The sequence below is a fragment of the Micropterus dolomieu genome, linkage group LG06, assembly GCF_021292245.1.
Source record: "Micropterus dolomieu isolate WLL.071019.BEF.003 ecotype Adirondacks linkage group LG06, ASM2129224v1, whole genome shotgun sequence".
Taxonomy (NCBI): domain Eukaryota; kingdom Metazoa; phylum Chordata; class Actinopteri; order Centrarchiformes; family Centrarchidae; genus Micropterus; species Micropterus dolomieu.
In genome coordinates this window covers 22546255-22570897 of record NC_060155.1, presented here as the reverse complement: position 1 = coordinate 22570897, position 24643 = coordinate 22546255, and the positions used below count along the sequence as shown (strand labels likewise).

The following is a 24643-nucleotide window of genomic DNA, read 5'->3' as shown; positions in this document are numbered from 1 at the left end:
TGTTCAACACACAGAGCTTTCCTCAATCAACAGGTGCGTCAGTAGACTTCCAGATGTGAATAGAAGTAGCAGGTTCCCATCCTGGATGCACTTGATATAAAGGTAATTTTTTAAAAAAGGGTTAAAAAGTGTTCCTTGCAATTCTTTCTGTGCTTACGGAAGCAGGGGACTGAGCAGACAGATGATGACAAAAGTCAGTGGATGTTGTCTGGTTTAGTTGAGCTGTGTGAGGAGAGTTCAAATAACCTGCTTCTCTGCCGCCTATTGGCTCTCCCGCCGTCCAATCACTTCTCTGGAGAGCTCTGCGAGGAAAGGCTTTCAGAGAAGCAAGCAGCCTCGGCAGCACATGAAAAATATTTCTCATGTAAGAATATCAGCAAATGCGGTCATTAGATTTACTAGTGAGATTTTTTTTTGTCTGGTGTGACTACAGCCTGTGCTAAGCAGTTCAACATGCTGATGCTCATATTTTCTACATGAGGCATATGAGTATCTTGCGGTTTCACCAAAAATCGTGTCAGCAAATAATACATGTTTCACCAGGGGGATTCTGGAAATTTATGGGTGTAATTACATGGTTGCTAATAACCAGCAAAACCACCAAACTGTGCCTCGTGGTAGGCATCGAGTCCTGCTGAGTTGAAATGTATTTCAGGACAAATTGGCTCATAATGAAGTCAATACAAACTGTGGAAAATGGAATTGATCGTACCTATGTAATCCTCAGCCAGGGTTTCAAATGCAGAGTCAGAGAGTGTGTTAGCATGTGTATTTGAGTGTCAGGATTGTGCATCTTTTACACTGTATGCAGCGTGAGCATGGATAATCCAACCATAATGCTCATATCTGTCAATGTTTGTCTCAATTTTGGAGCAACAAGGACTGTGAACAATTATAAAAACATGGTCTGAAAGAAGCTTAGCATCGTTAGTAGTGTTACTATATGACAACATGCTGGCACTGGGCCCAGTATTTGAAGACTCTTTGGTTCAACTTGTCATCCACGTATGTTTTTCCTCTTGACATCCAAACACTCTTATGTAAGACTGTTTGGCTATACAGTAATGGCTTTGCCACACACAATCATAACTTAATAATCTTTGAGCAAACATACGTGATAAAATGCATTTTCCTTGTCTACAGTTGTAGGTTATGCCTAAAATCCGAGCAGCACTTGTTCAACCGTTAAACATATTAAAGGACTCCATAACTCTCATCCCTGTTCATAATTCAGCAGCATCAGTGCTGAGGTTGAGTTTCAGTGGTTTCAAAGCTGAAAAACACATGGACCAGAAGCATCCCCGTTAGGTGCAGTAAATTCCTCGCTCACATTCCTCCGCAGTGGTCGGAGAATGCTACATGCTATCACACACCATTTACTCCTGTCCCTCTGTGACATGTTCACCGGCTCAACTGTTGATATTAGCTGGGAACACACCTACATTCGGCAGCCAGGAGGCCGGTAAAAAACACAGTGGAAGGACATATATCTCTTTTTGTTTGGATAGGTTGGTGTGTGTGTGTGTGTGTGTGCGCGCCTGTCTTGAAGGTTCACAAACTACAGACCTATCCAAAGGGCCAAATATCTAGCAAAGAGTGTGCTGGAGAAGCTGATTGTGTCCTGAAATATCCTGAAGAAGTAACTTCTGCGAAAAATTTGATCTTCAATTTACTTAACTTTTATTATTTAAATTTAATGGATGATTATGTATAATACTTGTCCAATGCTTTTCATGCTGTGACATGCCAAGACTTTGTAACAGAGGCCACTGTGGCAAAATAATTCCAAAGATTGTCTTGAGTTAGTTGCTTCAAATCTGCACTAATGTATATTTTCATATTAATAATGGATGAAATGACTGTGTAATGCCTAAACCCACAGAGATGATCACACAGCTCTTCCCTCGGCTCTGTATTTTAGCCTCTTTCAGTTCATTGTTTTGGTTTTACTGCCTGCAGCTATATTGTTTTGGTTCATTCCAACTGCTCTCATCAACCTCATTCCTAGCCATAGCTGTTTTTAGCAAAAAGCTCTGATAAACCTACTGTACACTACCCAGCTCCAAACTGACAAAGTTAGCGAGTAGCTGGTGAAAGTAGTTGAACATTTAGCAACTAAAGAATCAGACATTTGCCTCAGGAGTTGGTGAAGACCAAAACAGAGCTAAAAGGGGAGCGAATACTGCACTTACATTTACGCTATTAAAAAAAAGCCTTCTGGTGAGTTCTGATGTGTTCCCTTTGTGTTTTACTTCTGTAATAAAACCAGTGAAATATTTCTCTCTGACTAACATGTAGTTTAACAGTTGAAAGTTAAACTACATGTTAGCATGTCACAGCCAGCTGTCTCATGAAGCCAAGGAACTGAAAGTGAAACTGAAAGTTTTCTAACATTAGCTACCACGTTTCTGGTCATACAAGACCAAGTAAGGCTATACCGATGGAACCCTTGAGTGTACTGAATTGAGCAAAGGTGCATTTTATTGTTACAAATTCAACTTTTTATTTATAAGAGGAAGATTGTGTTACAGTATTTCTTCTTTCAAAGTTCCACAGAGTGGCTTTTAATGTGTCAATATCAGGAAAGAGGAATCAATTTCCAGTACTCTGTAATAAACTAAAAACCTTTCCCCCTTCCTGCTTTAGGTTTGTATAATTAACTCTCATATTCTTTCAACATGTGCCTTACTGTGTTGGTTGTTTAAAAGTTATGAATAGCTCATGCAAAGATGAAGATAATTGTTTAACATCAGTCGTATTTATTTTTACATACTTCAAATAGATTGAGCCAAATTATGCGAGACCAATTGACATCATACTTCTGTGTAATGTTTGAAGTGGGAGCTGCAGTGAACATAAAACGGTGGGTTTTCATTGGATCACTCCAGTGTCTTAAATGGCATCGTTATGATCTCAGAGGGTGTCTGCAGATTCTCAGTGGTGTGATGAAATTATACTGCCACGCTTTGGCTGAGGTTGGGCTTCAGGCCTAGTGCGACTGTTGTCCTGACAGTCTGGTTTGTACATTTTGGTGACCAGGAGACATGTAGACACGTCAGTGGTTGCATCTCCACTCATCCATTTGCACCGTCTTCTTTGTGTACTCAGTTGTGTTTGACACTGACAATAAGCCTGCCAAAGTAAAAATATAATACCTGAGACAAAATGGCAGCCTAATCCACTATATGGAGCCACATCGTGCTTTTACAGTAGGCTTTTATGTGCGGTCATAACTTTCTCTCTGTACGTCTGCGAAGGCCCAAGTCCCTTGAAAGCCATTACCGTCTCTCCACATCATGCAGCTCCCTCTTCCTCTCAAACACGACATGATAGACACATTAACACTCCTTCACACCCAATTGAGCACAGTGTCCAAAAAAGACTAAGGAAACAGCGTGAATGTAAAAGGAATTACATTAAGCAGCTTGTGTCAAGAACGGTAGACTCGTACCCGACAGGAAGATGTGATGCTCAAATATGAGTATTTGTTAATGGAGTGTCACTAATGGTGAGGATCTGCCAATTACTTTTAATTGTCTCAATATGTTTTTGTATTAAAAAAAAAGACCTCTTCACATTTAAAGTTCCATAATGGAGAAAGTTTTCAGTGTAGGGTGCAGACAAATACAAAAATTCAATCCTTACATATTCAACAGCTAATACTAAAATGTCTATTACAATAATTCTAATTGGGTAAAACATCAACTTCTCTAGTCCTCATCTAAAATATGTACACAATTCTGAAACAGAATCATCTATAGTCTAATTGATTGTTATCTTGTTTTGTCCCTATTTTGTACAGCATTTTGTTGGCAAAATGCCCCCCTGCCTGCTACTAATAATATTTCTCTGGTGTACATTACAGTTAATTGAAGTGCAGCAGCTGTCAGAATAATTACATGCTGATGTTTGCGACTTGGCAGGGAAGGATTACACTCAGCCACAAGCTCTGGAGAGGTTCCTTTTTTTCTGCTTCCTCTCCATCCTGTAAGTCAACGTTACTTCAGCCAAATGCCAACAAAAAAACTGGCTCTGACACAGATGGAGGGAGAGAGAGGGGGACAGATTAGATACACACTAAGGGACAGTATGGAAAGCTGTGGTAATCACAGGAATTGTTCACAAATGGAAAAAATATTTAAAATATGACAATAATTTAAACTTTATATCATACATGCAATTAAGAATGGATGTTTCTTTCTTTGTTTCTTTGTGAGTTCAAAGTTCAAATCCAGCTGTCCAAATGACCACAACTTCTCCGTGCTTTTGTTGGTGAGGAGCAGATCCACTCTGCAGGAATCCACTGGACTTCTGCCTCTTCTATCTTCTTGAGGTCGTCCTTCAGCTCTCTGAATGCCACAGCGATGTCTCCATTAACGATCACCTTGTCAAACAAGTGACCGTACTGGCTCTCCATGCTTTCAGCCAAGTTAATCATGTCCTCAAAATCCTCCTCCTGTGACAATAGAACAGGAACAATAGAACACCTGTGTAAATAAAATGTAGGAACAGGATGCTACATTTGGTCTCTGGTAGCTCTATTCAGCTCTTTCCATCGTTTGATTTGTGTGTCCAAGCAAAAGATGAAAAGAATTATAGAAGCAATACAAGAAAAACAGCAGTTGGTGATTAATGATGATTTCATTGTTAATCTGACACATTCTGCAGATGGGATGCTAACGGAACAGCTAAAGCCAGGCCATATGGTGACAAAAAACATCCTCCAAGAAGTTTTCACAATAATCTGCATATACTGTAACGTAGCAGGACATGGAACGGATCCCCATGACCATTTAACTATACAGACCAAGGCGTGACCCATCGTTACATGCTGAGAGTAAAGGATAAGAGACCTTTTCACACCAGCTGTAGTATGAGTTGAAAGCATAGCCCTATAAGATATGCCTGAACCACCTAAGGGCTGTGGTGCTTGGCACCGGGAAAACTCCAGCCACGCAGCAACACAGGTGTGTGACCTCGTGGGTTTAATAAGGGCAACATGGGCAGCCAGGGTCAAACTGTGAATGAGAAGCCAGATGGGGATTATGAATGTAATCTTTTTGTCATGTCTAAAAGACATATACCATCAAACATACATGCTCCTGTTTTGAAACAAGTAACCACAAACTCACCAGAAGAACATAAAATATGAATCCCTCCCTCACAGTCATTCTTTCAATCAATCAAAAATACACCCGTCATCTTCTGGACAAAATGTACTCACCTTTACGTTAGTTATGGAACAAGAAGCCACCCACCAAGCAGCCTTGTTACTGCCCTTGTCTCTTAAACGTCTCTTAAACGCAAGCCACAGGGTCAACCATGTGTAAGACATGGTGTGCACATGAGTAAGGGAGTTTAGGTGTGTGTATGTCTGTGGGGTTGGGTGGGTGTATTAAGGCCAGGGCATTTGACCTCACACCGCCCTTCATGTTACAAGACATGGAACAAGCACCTGACTTCACACATGTACTTGGTGGAATGTGTTTTGTGTGTTTATTATATAGTTTCTCTTACTGAAAAGATCTTGACTGAGTTCTTGTTCTCTTCATCGCAGATGAATTTAGCTTTTCGTCTGGTGAGGCGTAGCTCCTCAATATGCGGGGGCTTCACAAACACCACGTAAGGTTTGAACTCAGATGTGTACACATGCTGTATTTTCTATGGTGACGAAGACAAAACAAAAGGAGGTTAGATTAAGGTAGATGTAGGTATTTATAGTACAATAGGTTGGCAAAAGAATGTGCATGAAGACATGCATTAAAAGAAAAACAAAACAGGATTTCAGAACCCACAGAAAATCATAATAGTTCCCTCTTGAGATCCGTACATGTTGCGACTCTAGCATTATTTCAAATTGGACAAAGAGAAAACTTTGAAACTGCTAATTCCTCCCTTTGACCTGGGGAGAATGACGACTGCTATTTGCCTCTTCTGATACACATGGAGTCATCAGGCCCTACTTGTTAGCAAGGACCTTGATTGGCAGGGTGTTACAAATGTGGGGGTCTATGCTATACCTCCTCTGCACAGGCAACCCAACAAATCAGCAGCATGTGATCCCTCACTGGCTTCCCATCATGCAAACACTGCCAATTGTGTTTGATAGAGGGCCTGGCCAAGTAGGCAGCACCACTGCCAGGAACTAAACCCCATAGTGGTGACACACAGGCCCTTGGAAACTTCATTTTTATTATTCAAACACAAACAAGTCATATGATGAGAAACTATAAGATTTCACAGTTGAAAAGGCAATCACAATGAACATTTTGTTAGTGTGAAGCGCCAGTGTGAATTATTTGGGCTCAAAAGCTTCCTTCTCCTTGGACACACATCCAACATCAGCTGGCCATGTAAACATTAATGAAACTATCTTTTTTGGTGGCATGATACTTACAGTAGGGTGCACATCCAAGAGGCACACCTTGCCCTCAGCCATCACTCTGTGCACAGAGTGTAGACTTGTTCCATAGTAGTGTCCACCATATCTCCCATATTCTATAAACCTAGAGGCAGAAAGAAACAGGGACAGATATGGACAGGAAAGGGTGGCCATCACTCTCATGAAAAGGGAGAAGAAGAAAGGGTGAACAAAACACAAGACTATTTTTAACACCATGGAAAGGAAACCTCATGAGTGACACCTGTATATACAGCACCTATGATTGAGAATGTCCTCTTCAAACATTTGAAGTGATACAAAATGATAATCCACCCCTTCCTTCTCCTGCCTTCTCTTCTCACGTGTGGTGTCTGAAAGAGAACAGGACGGGAGGCTGAAGAAAGTTCTTAAAAGTGTGTGTACAGGAGGTAAAGGTGACAGTTTAAGGTGTCTGTCTTACACGGTACAGTGACGCCATAGTGGTCAGGGTCGGATATCAGGAGCCTCCTCTTCAGTTCATTAACGCCAACGCCGCTGGGTCCTCGAGACAAAGATCAAAACACTGTGTTCTGTATGTGGGTATTCATTCTCAATATCACTGAGTACTAATGTTTTCCTCAAGACAAGTCCAACATCAAATAGGCTCAGTCATCTGGTGACACATCTGTCTTTCTCATCAGAGAAAGGGAGTGAGGGAGAGTCAGACAGACAGACAGAGCTCTGATTTCATACTGATTTCAGTCTGATTCTCCAACCAGCCTCACTCTTTTTCTCTGTATGTGTCTCTCTATCAAACATTAAATGCTCCTATGGCCTCTGGAAAATCCATAGCATCACATCTAAATGTGACATCTGCAAAGCCACACAGTATCAGTGTCATTTTAGTGTAGGATGCACAGGATGAAGAACACACACACACGCAGGCACTGTAGCATCTGGGATTTTCTTCTAAAGCAGGTTTGTGCAGCCCCAGATTGCATCAGACTCTAATGGTGCGCTGTCTCAGAGTAGGATTCCTGACATACCTGCCTTTTCCATCACAGCGTTGCATGAGCTCGATACATTACAAAATATCAAGTTTATAGACTCTCCACTCTTACACTGCTGATGTCTTTCCCAGCTGCTCCACAGAACTGGAGAGGAGCATCATCAGGCTCTGTGAATACTTTCTTCTGACCTTTTTTTTTCAAGAGATACATAATCTGTAGGGCTTAAAATGGCTGGCAGTCACTTTAACCAAATTTCTTGGGGCATAACGGTCTTTTGTTTCATTCGAAGTGCGTATGCAACGCAAACAAAAAAGGATATATTTTCAACCTGGTCAAATATTATCCAGCTGGTCCTGTTTTAGCAATCCAGGTTTTGGTTTTCCTGACTATAACTCTCATTGCCAATAAGTTATATATTCTTAATGATGACCTCCGGTCAATGAAGAGCCTTCACAGCAGACAGTAAAAAGTAATCCAGAGTCAGGGTAAGCTCCAACTCAATTAAAGAGGTCTAAATCTAAATCCAAGCTGTCTTAACTGTTCTAGTTTGATGATGGAGCACTTGGCTGACATTATGAAGGATCTTATTCACAATCCACTCATCCCTTTCTCTCCATTCAGCTATCATTTATCTCCTCTCGATCTGGTTTTGTTTTTGCACCTCTTCAGTTCACTGTGTTTCTCTACTCTCTGCCCTTCTATTTTCACAATCTTTCCTCTTCTCTTCTTTCTTCAATTCCCTCAGTCACAGATGACCTAAAGTTGTATCGTAATATGACATTAAAAAGGCCTTCAACTGGGCTCAAGGTAAAATTCCCTTGGGAGAGATATAGCTCAAAAATACATAGAGCAGGCCTGCAGGATTGGCAGTGAAGTGAATCTGGGGTGGGCCACTAGGTAACTTAAGAGAACACAATATATTCTGACTTGGAGTTTTCTGACAGTGTTTACGTGGTTCTGATGGGAAAGGATCGCACTTGCACTCAAGAGTGGGAACATAAATCTTCATCAATGCATTACATGTTCTTTTGATCAACAACAGCTTCAATAATACTGTCCTTTTAGTGAATGGGATCATGTTATTTAGATTTTTTTTTTATGGACAAAAAAAGGCAGTGGGATAATCTAAAACAGAACACAATTGACCACATTGTGCAATACTGTACATAACACGTTATAAGCTATATAGCAATGTTATACACTTACTCACATACTAATTTACAGCATAGGGACCTTTTTAAGCTTTTGGCATTGTGCTTTAAAAAGCAAACTTTCCACACAAGTTGGGAACTTGCCTTTTTCTTTACACAGCCATCTGTTTAGCTCATACGTACCAACCAGAATGACCAGACGGTGTTGCCCCTTGGGTTCTCTGTGGTAGGGGATCACCTCAATGTAGGTATGGGGCCGTATTGAGCCGTGTACCACTGTGCTCCACCTTCTGGACCGAGCAGCTTCTCTGGCCAGACTGCTCTTTCTCCCGAGTCGGAAACTCCTTCTTAAACCAGCTGAAAAATAGAGAGAGGAACCTTAGACCTGAGGTAACTTACTGAAACTCTAGCACGAACACATCCTCATTATGACAGTTCAAAAACCTGCATTAAATGATTGTTTGGCCTTGTTAGAAAACAACCACCACACACCCAGCAGATACAGAGCAACATTAGCATTCATTTGGAGTCACATTTCTGGCCACCTGGCAATTGTAAGTCCACCAGCTCCTGGAGGAAGTATCTGCCTCTTTAGCTCCTAAATGCTGTGTTGAGCAGAAAAGTTGCCTGCTGTGGCAGGAACTGAGGTTGATGAGACAGAACCAAAACAGAAAACTTACGGGCCGTAAAAAACAAAACTGAAGCTGAACTGAGCTGAAAGAGGCTAAAACGGTTCATAGAGCCCAGGAGAACTGCAGAGTCAGGTGATAATTCACTACAGGTTTGTCAGCGATCACATACACAGTACACTAGTCATTTGATCAATAGTGAATATAAAAACACTGATCATGACAGAAGGGAACATTTGGATTGGTAGGCAGGGTAGGAAAGTACAGCCCCATTTAAGAAACCATCGACACTGCCACCCAAACTCTGGTGTCAAGCATTGTACTGAACAGCACAAATCAGGAGACGACAACTCAGTCTGTCACGCGTCGCTTGTAGGCCCTCTGACAGCCACCGTCTGCCATGCGACTGTGGTCAGGCCTGGTTTGGCAGGGTCGCTCTCTTTCATGAAATGTTAACTGCTGCTAAGTGATGGTGCCAGACTTTTTTTGACGTCAGCTGTAATTTCACTTTGTAAGCATATCTGCCCATTTCCTCTCCGGGTTTCATTCTAAGAAACATGGCACTATAAGTACAGATTTCAAACTTTTATTTACGTGGGATTTAATGTGATGATTTCATGCAGAAATTTGAAGGGGTAATACATACTGTATAAAGCCAATGTTATACAGCTAAAAATACTTCTTATTTCCTTCAATGAAATAAGGTATAGAGGAAAACATTAAGTAATTGTCGGTCTTAAGTAATTCTGGCAGTGATATTCTTATCTGTTGCTGAAAATGCTCTAAGCCGTAAAACCTTAGTTCTTTTTGGAAATGCTTCAAGATATTTCATCTTCACTGGACAGTATGAAGTAAGTGAAGAGAGAGCGATGACATGGAACACATATGAAATGGGGGTGAGCCCTTAATGTCAAGAATATATGATACAATCCACAACATGCAGTTCTCAGTATGAAGCATCAGAGTCCTCTCTAAATACATTGAGACAATTTAAGGCACTTAAGTGGTGCTGAATAGTTCAGTCTTAGCATTTAAAGAAGTAGTTTGACATTTTTTTCCAACTGATATCCAAACACAACCCTCCTAATATGAAACTAATTTACTAGCTAGAGTGAATATCATCCTGGCTACTGTGACCCACAAGCTAACGTTCAAGTGTGACTTTACATGGTGGGCAGGGTTAGCTGGCATCTAGTAAAGTAAATTTAAGTTTACACCCAGAGTTCAAGATGAGTCATCAAAAATATGTTTTACAGGAAGATAGATGAAGAATTTTGATATAAATGTATTTGCCGTATAACAAAAGATAACTAAACAATTAACATACGGAGGCAATGTCTTTATATACGAAGCTAGAGCTGGTTATCTTAGCTAAGCAAAGACTGGGAACAAAGGGAAATAGCTTCCACTCTTTATGCCAAGCTAAGCTAGCTAGCTGTTGGCTTTAGCTTCGTATTTAAAAGAGTAGCATCAACAGTAGTATCAATCTTGTGTCATTCTTAGCAAGAAAGCGAATAAGCATACTTCCCAAAACTATTCCTTTAAATCTATTAAAAAAACTTCCACGGGAGTCAAGTTAGTATAAGCTTTAGGCCTGTTTTTCCTTCTTCACCATGCCTTTACTTGTGTATCTACACATAATACTCCACTATGTCCCTTCTCGTTCAATCACTCTCTCTTCTGATTACTTTGCGCGTAGTCATTTGGTCGTGTAGCATCAATAAGGGCTTACTTGCCAGACAAAGAGGAAACAGAGAGTCTGAACCACATCCTCAGGTGGAAGCTGGCCTGAGATAAGATGAAATGCACATTATTAAATGCACATGACTCTAGAACTGATATAATGCAACATCTGTAATTACCTTGCCTTATACAGACGTAAGGAGCCTTTTTACAATCAGCCTTAAGTGAACGGCCCTATATGAACATCCTGCACTGCTCATATGCACACGCATCATATCCAATCCATGAGATCAAGACAAATGGGATAAATGGGAAGGCTAAAACCACATTTGCTGTTCCAGTCCACTCCCACAAATCTCCAAACCACAAAGCTACATCATCATATAAACTGGTTTGTTCTGAAAATATAGCTTGGGTCTCCTTTTGTTGCTCATTTTTCTCCATCTATTTTTATTACTAAATAAAGAAGTGGAAAGAAACTAAGTGCATTTACTCAAGTACTGTATGTAAGTACAATTTTGAAGTAATTGTACTTTACTTGAGTATTTCCATGCTACTATTATGTTACTTTTTACTTCTACTGTACTGTATTTCAGAGGAAAATATTATACTTTTTTACTTCATTAGATTTATCTGATAACTTTAGGTACTATACTTTACATATTACAAATTATAATACAACATATAATAAAAAAATAAATTATGATGTATTATTGTGTATTATTATAGATTAAGATACGATATTATTGATCCCCTGGGGGACATTAACCACACTTACCATCTGCAACATTAAAGTACACAATGCATCCAATAATTGTAATTCAGTTACGCTTACCTAATATACATTATTCAGAAAGGGGACATTCTGCAAGATCTCAGTCCTTATATCCACCACTGAGCTTCAATATGTGTGAGTTTATTGTCTTGTATCACACTTGTCCCTTGTCCAATATCAGTGGGATTTAAGTGGAACAAGTCAAACTTCTTACCAATGTGGATCCCTGTTATAGCTCCGTAGTCTACATCCTCCATGACTGGAAAAACAGGAAAAGAGAAGAGGAAAGAGTGAGGAAATAGTGGACACAAACCACAAGGGGATGACATGTGTGTTTCTCTGAAATTTCATACTCAAAGTATTAACATATGTTCTGACCCAAATGTCTTAATATTTTGCTTTGGAAAGGTCTAATAATAGTTTTATTTAGAAATGAAATCCACAATTTAGAAATATTAATAACTACCTTACTCTTACAAAGTGACTGTTAGTGAAAAACTAGCACATTGCAGAAGGCCAGATACTTTAAACCTGCTTGGTTACAACAGAGGAACATTTTACAGAATTCCCTTCCATTTTGGAAATATGGTGCAGGGAACATTACATGCTTATTATTTTTGGATAATACATATCTTTAAATCTTCAAAACCCCAAACCAAAACCTATAATATACATGTGTATTATATCATGAAAATTATGCTGGGGGTAAGTTTTCAAAAGCAAATTCAAACAGACAGTACCTTCCCCCTCATCTGTGGAGCATGTGGAGAAAACAAAAGCAGTGATTTCAACAGGAGGGCAGCAGAGCTCACTCATGACCTTGACCGTGATCTTCACATGACCTGTCACCTCTCAGCTTCGCACAAAAGGAGCTCTAATATGTTTATTGGAAAGTGTTAAAAGGTTTTATTCTTTTCAGATGTGGTGATTTTATGGACAAATGTTGGCTCATCACCTGGTGGTTTGACTCGCTGAGGTTTGAACAGGATTTTAGGTCGCTGTAGTGCAACTCTCCTGTAGAAAGACGCATAAAACAAGGCTGAATCAAAACATGATTTTGTTAAAAATGTCTTATAGATCTTACATGGCAGTGTTTTCAAGTGAGTGAACATGTTGCTATTGACTAAAAGGGTAAAATGACCACCTCTCATGGAGCTGCTGCGAGGGGATGAGCCCTGCCCTGGTGTTGCAGTCCCCGAGGTGACGGGCCTGCCACCAGGTGTCATCCTCCATGCTGACAATCTGGAGGACGTCGCCCCTTTTAAAGGCTACTGCTGCATCCTTGCATGGAACGGTGGGATCCTTGTTAGGATCATAGTCAAAAAGAGCCCGCAAAAACAACTGAGGAAAGAAAATCATTTAATATTATTGCCTTCAAATAGACAGGTGACAAAGGAAACTACACATCCTATTTAATCTATTTATTCATTATTCTCTTTTCCTAATGCAGCTTTGTGGAGTTCGTATCCTGGCAATGGATGCAAAACATTCTTTGTCTGGTGCTTTTTCACATATGTTGGTGTCATTTTTGAGAAATGACCGTGATCATAGAAAATAATTTGTCTTAATCCTTTACAAATGCTCCCTGCTCTAACAGCTTCCAGCTTGGACATCCACTCTGTATATGTGGTGGTAGTGGCCCAGAATTCTTCTTAACAAAGAGAATTGTGGAACTTGAAATCTTCCACATAAGGCGTATAGATTCATTGTTGATGTAAAATTGAGTTGATGCGGTTCGACACATGTGATGTGTGCAAAATGATAAATCAAGTGTTTAAATTATAAAAAGATGTAGATTGTAATGAAGTTAGTGTCTTATCCTTGACTGTCTGATCTGAATTTAGTTCTTGACAATGCGATGCTGTAGTGACTAAAAATATTACCAAACACACAAGATATCACTGATTTAACCTTTTTCACTGCAACCAGGCAGCTTCCCCCATGCATCCAGATTGCATGCTAACATAAAAAACACAGAATGGAATTCGTGTAGTTAATATTTACTGTACCTTCTTTTCATTCGATTCAATTCGATTGGATATTTCTTCCTTGGAGGAAGCAGGAATGATTTTGAATGTAACTTCCCCCTGAGAACGAGCCTGTACAAGAACAGTGACAAGGTTTAGTTTGATATTTTGGGAAATGTTCTTATTTGCTTTTTGGCCATACCACTTTTATGTCTGGGTGGGAAGCTACACGCAGCAGCTGATTAGCTTAGCCTAACATAAAGACTGGAAGCAGGAGGAAATGGCTAGCTTTGTTCTACCCAAAGGTAACAAAATCAACCTACTGGCACCTACAGTATAACTTCAGTAATTAACATGTTTATCTCATTTGTTCAGTCTGTATAAAACCTGTGTAAAAACAAAGTGTAAAACAGACACTTTCTTGGTGGGCTTGAACTAGCTATTTCCCCCGGTTTCTAGTCTACATGCTAGGCTAAGCTAACTGTTTCCTGGCTGTACTTCATATTCCTGGTGATTCCTGGATAAGGCTGGTAATATTCTATTGTTTTCTTACTAAATAAACAGTATGTGCAGCCAAAACCTGATATATAGTATATGATTCCTCTGTGAACATGGACACTGACGTTTAATTTGAATCAGTACAAAACACACTAACCTGCTCCTGTAAATACTCACTAGTGCACCAAATGTGGATTAATCCGCCTCAACTTAAAAATAAAGTTAAAAATTACTGAGATTGAAAAACAAACTATACATGACTCCTTTTTGAAGTGTTACGGTGTCCAGTCAGAACAAATTGGGTTGGAGGTGTCTGTATTGACAGACAGACTGGCGCTTTGTTGGTTTCATTATTTTCATGAGATTTGTTGATAACAAGAAAAAATCTAGAATGATGCCAGCCTTATCCTTTAGGTGACAGCATTAAAAAGAAGACAGGAGAAGCTGACAGCAAAAGGAGGGAAGGAAAAAGAAACATTAAATGAGGAAACAGTGAAGGAAACAACTTGGCGGGACAGTAGAGGTGAAACTAACCAGAAAAGAAAGGATTTCCTTTGGCTTCCTGTGCTCCAGTGAGACTCCATTCACCTCTTTCAGCTCATCTCCTTCATGGATCAGGCCTTCAAAGTGTTGGAAATACGTGCATATGTAAATTTGTACCACATGCTATTCTCTGTAACATGTAACTTTACTAAGGACCATCATAATGTTAGTACAACATAATAACCTAATATAAAGGTACAATAAATTGTAGAGTGGACACAACTGTAATAACTGAGAGTTTATCAGCTTACCGCTTTTATCAGCTGCACCTCCTCTCATGATCCTCGCCACAACAATAGCCCCACTGGATTTATCCCTCTTAATTGTTGCCCCCTTGAGGATGGTGATTAGTGAATGAAAGGATGGTGGACAAACAGACAAGCAGATGCACAGAGGCAAAGAGGTCAAGTGATGGACAGTGAAAATAACATGTTGATTTTATTACAGTCCAGACAAGCTTCTTATTTAGAGTCACTTAATTCCAGTGAAGGTTTTTTATATCAAGACGTGCCGGCTGCCTTCATGTAACACACAAAACGCTGGAAAAGGTTATCCAAATCAGCATTATTTTCAACAGATGTTACTGATGTGAAGCACATCGCAATGGAAAGAGCATCTTATGTAGCTGACTACAATCAGCTCACGCTCGGGTGTAACCCTGTTGTCTGGAAAACGGGAACATGCTGGATCGATCAAAGAGACCATGTCAGAAAAAGGTCAGTCCCCCTCCAATCTAGTTTTGGGATCAATACAAAAGTATGTTCTTTATTATTGGTTCTAGGCACATTCCCCCTGAAAGCGCAACCACTAACACACACGCATACACACTGTAAAAAAAATGGCCATCATTAGGTAAATTATTCTCATATTTACCCCTAAAATCATGATTTTCTTGAAAAAGATGTCATCATCATCATCTCTGCCACAGGGTTTTTATTGTGGCCTCCGTTTGTCTTTTAGTTAAAAGGATATCTCAAAATCTAGTCAACAGATTTCAATGAAAGTTGGTGGAAAGTAAGGCCACAGGCTAAGAAACAAATGCATAGTTTTTTTATGTGTATCCAGGAATATTTTTGATTTTCGTGTGTGAGGGTATTTTTGAACATTTTTACTATTTTGTAATGACCTACTGGACCTACTTGAGTGGGAAGAAATCTGGCACATGTACCCACAGCTGTCCATCACTGTAAGTATTTTATGGAAATCTGGATCCAGACACAGATCAAAAAATACTTTTTCTATTATTAAAATAACAAATTTAGAGGATTTTGTGGGCCTTGGCGAAGGTATGCACTCTTTGTACTTTGATTAGTTTTTAGTCCACTTTCACTTGATCCAGGAAATTTCCAGAAATAAGTGACAATGGCTTGGAACAAGGTAGAATAAGGCATAAGATCATTCCGGTAGTATCAAGAAAATGAGCTATGATTAAAGACCTTGAAACAAGTTGATTTACATCAGAAACAGAAGAGAAATTATCCCAATCCATTTTAATGCTCAATACGGCTTTAACTGTCTAATTTAAGAGACATAGTTTTTTTCATATACTTACACACATGCATAAATATGCACACACGTACACACAGATAAACACACACAACAATGCTGAAACTATGGTGTGCGTCACAGCAGATATATGGCAACAAAGATGTGGAAGAATTGACTGTAAATTCCTGATTGAGGAAAGTGAGCAGCAGGCCAGACGCAACGGTGATCCAGACTGCTGCAGGAACCTTTTCCTTCCTGTCATTCCAAGGGCTGAAGTCCTGCTAGAGCTTGGCATACAGGGCTTTAGCACTCATGCCATTTGACAACATGACATAAATTCAGTCCCTTGAATATGTTTATTACTTTGAACTGCCTGTGCATGTCACATATAGTGGCTGGACAAATTACAAATGTTGTTGTGCAGTTGCTCTGTTACATGGTTATCTTAACTTAAATACTAACATTTGAGTTTGTTTTGAGTGCATTACAAGGCCAGGTAGACTAAATTAGAAACAGGCTGACATGTAGCAAATTAGACTTGTACTTGTTTTTAGACCCATTTTAAGGATTCTCATGGGTAGAGAGAAAAAGATTTTATTATATAGTTAGGGCAAACTAGACTATTTCTGGGTCATTGTGTGTGATAATGGGAGAAAATAACTTTTTTTCAGTGTTTATTACAGTCTTGAAGTTTTTCTGACTGAGAGGTTAGATGAAAAGATTGATACCAGTGTCATCATGTCTGTCCATAAATGTCTAATCTTACCTTAGCATAAAGATAGGAAACAGGTGGAACCCCCCTTTTTCCAGTCTTTTATTCAAAGCTAAGCTAATTGTCTGCTGCGTGAGAGTGGTGTTGTATGAACCTTCTCATCAACTCTTGGCAAGAAAGCATAGTGTATGGCATGTGTATATCCCAAACTATTAATTTAAGCCAAACATGTTTACTGACCAGGGGCTCTTTGGTTTTGACCAGACTGACAATTTTGACTGAATCCTCGTCCTCCTCCAGTACTTCATCAGGTATTGGCGGCAGTGTAGGCTCGAAGTCTCTCTGAGCGACTGCGTCATGGACAGACAGGAGACTCTGTAAAGGAAACAGAAACATGGTGAAGGTGTTGATCTGCATTCATGTATGTCACTTTGAATTTAGTGTGCTGTGAATAGACGTGGCATTGAGGATAGTATCCTCTAACGCATCTCACTTTAAATGGAAAAAACAGCAGTGATTAGCGCCAGCCGTATACTTCAAGCAAAATGGAAATTGCAGAGTTGGCTGTCAAGCTGCTGTTGAATTCGGCAGAGTGAACAAATGCCAATGTAATCACTGCAAAAGTCTGTTCATTTAATGGCATATATTCTTGATGGAAGCATACTGAAGAACCACTGTCACTGGCTTTACCAATGCAGGTTTAGACCAACATTTGTAGGTTGGTCTTAACTGGTTAGGCTAGAGATGGTTAAATGTAAATGTAAGATTAAAAGGTACTCGATACGCAAAAATGCTGTTGAGTAATTAAAGGTAACTGCTTATTGAATGAGACCGTACAAAAATTCCAACACATTTGGCTGGTCTGTACTCACTACAGTGACTGAATCCAAATACAGCACTTTCTTCTTGGTTACAAACCTTCAATTTTGCCCGTGCCAACATGCCAAATGTGGTTTAGTTTGGAATGTACTGCCAGCCTGTGGGTCACCTGAAAGCAACCCCCCACACTACTAACAGTACCTCTGGCTGTAGTCATACTGGCTCAGCTCAAACATCACACATGTCTTAGAAAAAAATCTCCTCTTCCGGTGCAGGGCTATGAATTGATATATGACTCACTATCAATGGCCAGACAGTTCATATAAGTTCATTTTTTGTTAACTTTGGCAGTGTGAGAACTCCAGGTTTGTTTGCAGAAAAACAATATTGTGGATAAATGCTAATCTCTTACTGGGAGCCTGCACAAAGTGAAACTCCCAAAAAGGGGCATTTACTGTAATAAGAAAGAATGAGAAGAGGGGGGAAACATCTGCTCATCAACTTAATTTTAACAATCAGCCAATCCATCTGTCAGTTAGTCTACTTGTTATCCCCATGTCCATCAACAGTTGCTCTGCTCAGAAGCTGCCAACGCGTGAGCAATGTGTCTCTGGCCACTTTCAGAGACAAGTTTTCAAAAAACAAACATTCATTTACAGAATATTATACCCAGAGTCTCTCATAAGTATGTGTGAGCTCTTGCGTTGGGGCCAAGAACAAACAGGTCATTAAAGACTGTTTAAACAAACCTGTTAGTTCTTGGTTGGCTTGAGCTCCTCATTAAGAAAAGCCACTGCAGCTCACTGGAAAACCATACGCTGTGTGGATGTATGTGTGTGTCTGATATATGACTGTCAGCAGATCTGAAATAAGGAAACATGCATTTGAGTAATCTGGGCCTCCACATGAGTGAACACTAATAAACATAACTAGAGAGTAGATTAGCTTCAATGCCAGTGTGGTTAATAGATGTCAGCACCTCTCAGTGGGCAGAATGATGAGGTGAAATCAATTTAAATGAAATTTACAGTTGGATTACTTTGCCACTTTGTGTGACCCATATAAGAGCTGAATGTAACTAAATACTACAAGCCTTTTGATGTGTGTGTAAGCTCCAATGTACAGTCGCCTGAATGCCATCAGAATAGCTCAGATGAAGCATGACTGCATGGAAATCAGCTTCTCAGATTACAGTTGTGGTGTTAGCTATGTCAAGAAAACTGACTGAACATGTAACTAAACCATTCATGAGTAGGTTTCTTTTATTGGTAATGATCCACTAGGGCACTGAAGTAGAAGGAAGCAAAACAACATCTTCCGAGTGGATTACATTCTTGCTTCGTAAATGGTCCATGTGAATGGCAATCACAGGATTTGCTTCAGTGATAGAAAACTGCACTCTCGCACAGTTTTGGGCATGTTTATGTGTGTGCATGTTTGTTTCATGTTCTTACATCCTGGTGGGAACTTTTACCTGAATGCACACTAACCCTTGTGGACTCGTGCCAATGCCCACAGGTATAGACTGCATGTCCATTGTGTGTGTATGTGTGTGTGTGTGTGTGTATGTGTGTGTGTGTGTGTGTGTGTGTGTGTGTGTGTGTGTGTGTGTGTGTGCGTGTGTGTGTGTTTACAGTAATATTGCAAAGATGAGGAAGTTACTTAAGGAATTTGTTGTGTTGGGAATTATCCATATAACTTTCTTGCCAAGAGGTATGAGAAGAGTGATACCACTCTCATGCCTGTCCTGTATTAAACTAGAGCTAGCAGCAAGTTAGCTTGATTACTGTAGAATAAAAAACAGTAACAGGGACATTAGCCAGCTATTTCCAAAGGTTATAAAATCTCTAATACTAGCAAATTAACATAGGTTTGTTTAATCCATACAAAAACCTATATGTAAAAACAACAGATTGTGGATTTTCAGGGAGTAGAGCAGATTTTTTTTTTTACCAGACAGAGAAAAGCTAGATCACACATCACCATGAAAAGAAAATACCCTTCACCTTAAAGTAGGGTTTGGAAAAGAGGGCAAGCAGTTCTTTAACTTCATCTCTCCAGCCTTGGTATATCAGCTCCTCCGCCAACTGGAAGCAAAGAATAAGAGGAGGATATGTTTTTTTATAATTAGAGGTATACATTTATATCATGGCCTGAGTGAGGTTTGCTGTAGTCTACACTGTACTAGCCAAGAGAGACAGAGAAATGAGCAGAGACTCAAAAAGGGTTAGTGAAATTCAACTTCAACTGCAGTGACACATCATCAGTACTGTCCTTATTTCTCCACTTTCATATGGCCCCATTCACCTCATTGGTGAATTGGCTTTGCTTTTCTCTTTCTTGATGTTAACTATTTACCCGTGTTCCTGTTTTGGTTTTGTGTCTTTTAGCCACCGTCGGAAAAAAAGCTCCCGATTGTTCAAGGCTACACAGCAGCTGCGGCGACAGCTAAAACAGAGCAGCCTTGACCGTCAGCAGCAAGTGGAGAGGCGGAGAGTGACTGTGTGCAGTCGCCCGTCTTGTCAAGCATATTACTGTAATGACTTCCACTGCTTCAAGATGTCGAGGCACACTCCAGAGACACAATGCATGAAGGTCATTAGTTTCCACTGTGAGCAAACAGAAGCCTCTCTGAGGGGAAACAGACCCATGGTTTGGCCCCTCCAGTAGGTCCTGATGATTTAAGCCAGGCGGAGAGTGGCTGTCGAACCGAATCTGAAGCAAAAGGAGTGAAAGGAAGGAGATGTAAAGAAAGGAGTAGGAGATGTGTGGGGGAGAGGAAAGAGGTCGATAGACAGTATGGAAACATTGCAGGAATGACAGTGCATAAGTTATAGGGAGAAGATAAAGGAAAAGCAACTTGGGAGAAAGGGGAAAGCATACAAAGAAAGGGGAAGAATAGAGATAATGAAAGGGAAGTGCGGTTTGGGGATGAAAAGATGGAAGCACAGAGTAAGGGAAAAGTGTAAGAAGAACATCCTTGTTCATCACTTTGTCCAGGAACAAGAGGGGGAAAATCAGGAAATTATCAAAATGGTACAAAGACGGTAGCGGGATGAAATGGAAATAACGGAGTGATTGGTTGGCAACAGTACTGGTATATTAAATGTGATGCACATCTGAAAGGAATAGAGACTGGTTGTGCTGTTTTGAGTCACAGCTGTAGTGGGAGTAGTCTCTGTCACTTCATCTTAAATCTGAAATTAATTGTATCCCTCCAACCTGAAACATTAGACTACACACAAAATGATTTAAGCAGCCTTTTCCTTGGCACTGTCCTCGGTGACCTAACTCTTGGCATACGAATACAAAATGATATCTGCTTTTAAGACACAACCCTTCAAGTGGTAATATCCGAGGTGACAGAGTTTTGAGATAACATTTCATAATTCAGCACACATAAGAAGGAATTTACATTCCACTCATGCTACTGTGTGATGGGAAAGTCATCTGCATATCAGAGGAAACAATTTGAGCGAAGAAAAATCTTCCCCGTCGCCCCTGCTGTCAAACTGTCATCCTCGGCAGCGTGTCTGTCTGCAAAAGATGTTTGGATGTAGTCACTTACATCTGTGGCCAGACTCGCCGCGTGCTCTTGGACGGGGATGGGGCTTCGCTTCTCAAAACGCTTCAGACGCTCGTGGATCTGTCAAGTCAGGATAGTATCACAATCAGGTTTTTCTCTGCAGTGAAAAGGCACTTCTACTGCAACTTCTACTGTTAGGATTAATCCAAAATCCTGTCATTACTATTGCCACTACTTCTACTTCTACCACTAATAGCATTTATTTATGATAGTAAAATGTCTATTTTTGAAAGATCTATAGGCTAAAATGCAACCTACATACATTTCAAAATAAATGTTAAGATATATTGCAGTAAATGAGTGAAACTGCATTTAATTAACCTGTTTTTTGTTTTCAACAGTGGTGGAAAGTAACTAAGTACATTAACTCAACTAAGTACTTTTAAGGTATTTGTACTTGACTTACGAGTTACTAAAGAGATTAATATTTTACACACAAACTGTATCATCACCTAATAAAATATGATGCAGGATACAAAGAGTATACAATACAATAAAGTAGTAGTAAAATTGTGACAGGAGCCATTAGAACATGTATGATCTTGCACTGTTACTTTTGATAATTTGTTTGCAAATTATATTAATAATACCGTAATTTTATTTTTTACTTTTACTTTTATTAGAATGCAGGACTTTTACTTGTAATTTAGCATTTTTACACTGGTGTTACTACTAAAAATAGGATCTGATTATTGAATTTACATCTGTATGTTAACACCTCCTAAATGCAGACAAAAATACTACTTAAAAAGTTTTTATTTAATTTAAAAAAAAAAAAAGAACTTAAATGAGTGGAAGTAAACAAGCAGGAACCCCACATGTGTCTTCACCTTGAAGAGCAGGTGAAGCTTCTTCTCCATCAACATGCTGTGGAGGAACCTGTAGTCCTCCTCTCTGTCTGTATGAGACTCTGTTCCAGACATCACAGATGATAGCAGCCTGCACACGCCTGGAGGAGGAGGAGGAGGAACAGGACACGCCCACACATACAAGTGCACAAATACATCACACACCTGTTATCAATTTACAGAGCTTGTTTTGAAGGATGTGAGTCAAGGTCAAGAACCAAAAGAGAGAGGTCAAAATTTAAATGAGGGTGTGATGGAAAACCTCCCAGAGGGAATCCTTTAAAAGATTCACTGTTATGAAGATCATTGTTTGTTTTGTTTAACATTTGTGCTGGTATTTTATCAGTCAGGGGAGGATAAGGGATGTGAAAAGAAAAGAAAAAAAACTGTATTAAGCTGAGACACTTTGGGCATACCTCTGTGCTCTGTTCGGCTCAGCATACTCCACACTCTGAGAAAAGAAAAGACAACTTATACTGAAATCCTTGATATACTCGGTAATTTGATCCAAATTTCCTTTGTTTCGTTCAGCAAAGAGGTAGAGCGTGAGAACAAGAAGAAGAAATGGTTAGAGAAATGTAGTTTTCACATGGTTCACAACAGATGCTTCTTCTGAGATATTACTGCCCCCTAATGCTGGTATGAGATATTTCCACATTAGGGTAAAATCAGGCAATGTTTTATCAATAGTATTCATAGTTATTTTCCTTCATGACATTAAACTTTACATGTTCCATGTTTGATTGGTCAGTATTACCCAACATTACATCAAACAAAAGAAGAAAACTACAACTCTACAACAGGATAAACACTGATAGTCCTCTGCTCAAAATTAATGTTTTTTTTTAACCTTCTCTCATATTATGGTTTTTATCAATTGAAGATAATTTAACCATTTAAAAGCAAGACAGGTTCACCTGAAATGCCCTTGTTAGATAATAGAATCACTATAAACAATTATTTTCCAGCATACCTCAATAACCGTGGCTAGAGAAATATAATATCCACACTAACAGGGGTTTTAAAAATTATTTAAATGTGTCGATAGCTGATAACAAATGAAAATATAGTGAAAAAATGCCTAATGCAACTAATCTAGGGTGCTGATTAGAAGTGTAACACACGTTAATGTCCAATGATCAAAATGAACAAATTTTAAGTAGCGCAAATCCCAGCTCAGAAATTAAATTCCACTCACCAGACACTGTCCATTCCATTAGGGCCAGTTCAGGTAGGCCACATCGCTTAATATCTAAAGAGTAGAAGCTGCTTTGAACATCCACTTGTAGAGAGAGGTCATATAGTGTTTGACAGACCAGATTGTAAAAGCGACTGTCTCTTATTCAGTCAATATATGTCAGGACTGACCTAAATCAAGCCAGCGGGCAATCAATACAGCAATCAAAGAGCATGGGGTTGGTTAGCCCTCACTAATTCACTTTCACATGTGACACTGTATTCACATAGATTTTAATTGAAAACTGAGGTCAGCGGTTGCATCCTGCTTTTCATTAAAAGACCAATTTCATACTTTCTCTCTGGTAATAAAATACATGGGCGTTCAAGGTTATAAAGGAATGCAATTAAAGGGGTGTTAAGGGAAGTGCATCATCCTCAACAATCACAGAAGGCCAGAGAATGGATGATGCATGTCACAATATAAATCAAATTACCCCTATTCATTAGTTTCATCAGGGGTGTGCACCTATACCATGCAATCAGTACTTAGCAGTACAGGAGCTGTTCAGTATCACCCTGACCTCTAACCTCTCTGTTGGGAAGCTAACTGAGAATTTCCATTTAAGGACCAAGATTAATGTTCTGTGGAATAAACGCAGAAATGATGATTTATCTGTAGCCTAGGGACGGTAGGGACTTATCCCCAGCAATAATGTTGATCAAAACAAGTAAATATAACCACTATTGTCAGTCAGTGTCTCTAATCAATTGGTACACAAACTGTTAACAGCTCTTGTTCTCTTACAAATATTTCAAAGGCGTTTTTTGTTGTGAAAGTTTTGAAAGATTATGTCCTCCCTCTCATATGCCTCAACAGCGGTTTGGTCCTTTGCTTAGATTTTTCAGATCCCCATGGACTTTATTTCTTAAAATATCTGCCTGGGAGATGTTTTTATTGCCCCCCACCAACAGTGATATGAAATATCCTCCCTTTCTCTATGTTTTGTAGTGCCTCATTATCCAGTCACCACATAGTCCCCAGGAGAAAAGGGCAGTAAGGTTAGAGGTACTATTCATTGAGTGCAAAGTGTTTTTTGCACAGTAAAAAGACAACAGACCAGACTAGCGGACAAACCGTGGGTGTGTCCCAGAAAATGGCCAGCCAACGAGATGTGAACTCGGAGGAGGAGTCCACAGCACCAACTAGCTGGTTTTCAGCTGCGTCACGTTATCCAGAGACAGCTAGGCTAATACCGGAAACGAAGCTACTACCTTCAAAATAACAGCGCAAACTTTAAACCCCCACAGTCAGAACAAGCTCACATTTGTCGTTATAACTAGATATTAGTGCAGTTTTTCTCTTCCTGCTTTTCCATGTAAAGAGACCATTAATT

General features: G+C 39.6%; 1 protein-coding gene across 2 annotated transcripts; it reads right to left on the bottom strand.

Moving 5' to 3' along the window:
• Positions 1–2742: 2742 nt before the first annotated feature.
• On the bottom strand, positions 2743–24460 carry LOC123973087 (MAGUK p55 subfamily member 7-like). 2 transcript variants are annotated; one of them, XR_006825527.1, is made up of 20 exons: positions 24385–24460; positions 23269–23322; positions 22487–22521; positions 22041–22171; positions 21205–21282; positions 19643–19723; positions 17058–17192; positions 14869–14950; positions 14609–14694; positions 13619–13708; positions 12754–12950; positions 12565–12623; positions 11824–11868; positions 8706–8879; positions 6843–6923; positions 6660–6753; positions 6398–6506; positions 5518–5661; positions 4175–4456; positions 2743–4032 (listed from the first exon to the last, which is right to left on the bottom strand). XR_006825527.1 is itself a non-coding variant. In XM_046052960.1 (19 exons), the coding sequence occupies exons 3-19, from the start codon at positions 22509–22511 to the stop codon at positions 4226–4228; spliced, it is 1842 nt and encodes a 613-aa protein (XP_045908916.1). In that variant the 5' UTR covers positions 22512–22521; positions 23269–23322; positions 24385–24460; the 3' UTR covers positions 2743–4225. The 2 variants fall into 2 exon arrangements, 1 of the variants encoding a protein (XP_045908916.1); XM_046052960.1 differs by having other exon boundaries at positions 2743–4456.
• Between the last annotated feature and the right edge of the window lie 183 nt (positions 24461–24643).

Bases quoted from the DNA above. Each gene is read 5' to 3' on its own strand.
- LOC123973087 (XM_046052960.1), bottom strand. From the start codon at position 22,511: ATGCTGAGCCGAACAGAGCACAGAG. The intron at 22,172-22,486 runs GTATGCCCAAAG...CTCCTCCTCCAG, and splicing joins GAGCCGAACAGAGCACAGAG to GCGTGTGCAGGCTGCTATCA. The intron at 13,709-14,608 runs GTTAGTTTCACC...GTTCTTGTACAG, and splicing joins AGGAAATCCTTTCTTTTCTG to GCTCGTTCTCAGGGGGAAGT.